Source organism: Phlebotomus papatasi, chromosome 1 (genome assembly GCF_024763615.1).
Source record: "Phlebotomus papatasi isolate M1 chromosome 1, Ppap_2.1, whole genome shotgun sequence".
Taxonomy (NCBI): domain Eukaryota; kingdom Metazoa; phylum Arthropoda; class Insecta; order Diptera; family Psychodidae; genus Phlebotomus; species Phlebotomus papatasi.
The window spans coordinates 79,194,170-79,196,504 of record NC_077222.1 but is presented as its reverse complement, the minus strand read 5'-3'; the positions used below and the strand labels follow the sequence as shown (position 1 = coordinate 79,196,504).

Sequence of the window (2,335 nt, the reverse complement as noted above, 5' to 3'; positions counted from 1 at the left end):
CAAAATTGCTGGGGCAAATTTTGTCAGCCTTCGGATAATTTGTGACGTTTTACTCTCGCAAACGTTAAAAATATCAAATAGACATATTTTTATAGGAAATTTATTCCTCTACAACTTTGTCGAAGATAATTCTTCTCTATCTTAATGAGAAATGTACTTAAATTGAGCTAATCAGTATTGATATTTTCTGTAAGTCAAATATTCAAAAAATAGGGCTCAAAATTTCATTATTTTTTATTTTACATAATCTTTCCTCGAATCCCTTGAAACTGTGTAAGTTTGAGAAGGTTCATGAAGGCTATCTATTATAAAAATTTCAAGCCTTAGGGTGGTGTCACCACGTCTCGCCGGTGACCCACTTCTCGCCACCTATAGTTAAATCGAAGAAAAATCATAAAATACGAGTAATAAAAAGGATACCTGGGGGGGAATTCTGTAACTTTGTGAACACATCACCAGTGAACGATTCACCGTGAACTGTTCACGCAAGCTGCTTCACGACTGCTAGAATTGCGATTCTGTAACTGTGAGTGAAGCAAAAATGTCAACACACTGAATAGCCATCTGCTGGAATGTCATTTTTTTGTAACTTTCCTTGTGTACACGCGGTATCGAAGGTGTTTTATGTTGAAAAGTGCGAAAAATACAAAATATACTGATTCTGAAAAGTAAAAAAATGGATATTCTTGGTTTGATGATGATACGGCGGGCACGAGAACAGCGGAGGCAGAGACAGGCGCGTGTCTTGTTGAGAGAATTGAGGAACTCATATAATCCTTTAGAAGATCTCTCAGACAGGGATTTTAAGCTACTGTTTCGCTTGACAAAGCCACTCTGCAGGACTTTTCTTGACCACATTCTCCCGTTCATGGAAGAGAGGCAGAGAGAAACAGGACTTACGAAAGAACAAAGAGTCTTTTGTGCCATAAGATTCTTTGCAGTCGGTGAGGTTCTTATGCATCAATGTTGTCATATCTTTTAATAAATATTCCTTGATAAATTTTTTCAGGATCCTACCAACGCCCTATTGGCCAAGAAACCCGGATTTGCCTGTCACAAGCCTCTGTCTCTCGGTGTGTGTCAGAGGTGTCAGATATAATTGATGAATTTCTGGCACCTCAATTCATAAGCTTCCCTGCAACCGAAACAGAAAAAGATGAAATAAAACAAGAATTTTATGAGAGGTTTGGAATCCCCGGAATTATTGGACTCATAGATGGTACCCATATCCTAATAAAAAGGCCACCAAACAATATTGAACACGCATATTATGCAGTTCGAAAATCATCGCACTCAAAGAACGTTCAAATTGTGAGTTTTAAACTTAAAATGTCTATTGATTTTATATCCAAATATTATTATATTTTTAGATAAGTGGAGCAAATCTAAAAATTTTGAACGTGAATGCTGCCTTTGGAGGTGCTGCCCATGATAGTTTCGTGTTCAAAAGCTCCTCAGTAAGCACATTTTTAAAAGACAACTATTTCAGGGGTGATAGGAGCAGTTGGATTCTTGGTGATAGTGGATATCCACAGCTTCCGTGGCTAATGACTCCTTTGTCCAATACCCACAATGCAGCCGAAGAAAGGTACAACATTGTTCACAAGAGGACACGTTCTGTGATTGAAAGATGTATTGGGGTTTTAAAAAGTAGGTTCAGATGCCTTTCAAAACAAAGGATACTTATGTACTCCCCTAAAAGGGCAGGAGCTATAATAAACTCTTGCTGCACTCTCCATAATATTATGGTTCAACAATATTATCCTTTACCCAGTGAAGATGACATCATGCTGGAAATTCAGGAAGATCAACAGGAATATTTTGAAGATCAGCATAATGAAACATCTACGCTTTTACAGCAAGGAAGGAGACAGAGGGAGCACCTTATAAGGAGTGTATTTTAATTGATGAAAGATTCAAATAAATTGGTGAAATTAATGAATTCAAAAACATTTTATTACATTTATATTTATACAGAATTCAATAAATTGCTCTTTTTCCATTAGAACAGTTTTATAAATATAAACGTATTTATTTATTTTGTAACGCAAGTATTGCCTTTTTAAATAATCACAAAAGAAACAAATTAGCTAATTCAATGGTTTTTTTTTTTGTATTGTTGAATGATTTTTCACATAAAAGTTATATTTGTTTTTTCAGTACTTGTACTTGAGCTCGCATGAGTTCAAGTTTTACCTCATGGGCCTCTCTCTTTATTTTGTCATCTTCAATTTTTCTCAAATTATCTGCTTCAAGGATTTCCAATTTGCGTCTCTTTATTTCCAACATTTCTTTGAAAAGCACCATTTCCTCATTCTCTTTGTTTCGTTTCTTG

At 35.6% G+C, this 2,335-nt stretch overlaps 1 protein-coding gene across 1 annotated transcript; it reads left to right on the top strand.

The window, feature by feature from the left end:
• Nucleotides 1-428: 428 nt before the first annotated feature.
• LOC129810242 (putative nuclease HARBI1) lies at nucleotides 429-2,121 on the top strand. Its single transcript, XM_055860576.1, has 3 exons — nucleotides 429-944; nucleotides 1,010-1,311; nucleotides 1,371-2,121. The coding sequence occupies exons 1-3, from the start codon at nucleotides 677-679 to the stop codon at nucleotides 1,902-1,904; spliced, it is 1,104 nt and encodes a 367-aa protein (XP_055716551.1). The 5' UTR covers nucleotides 429-676; the 3' UTR covers nucleotides 1,905-2,121.
• Nucleotides 2,122-2,335: the final 214 nt, after the last annotated feature.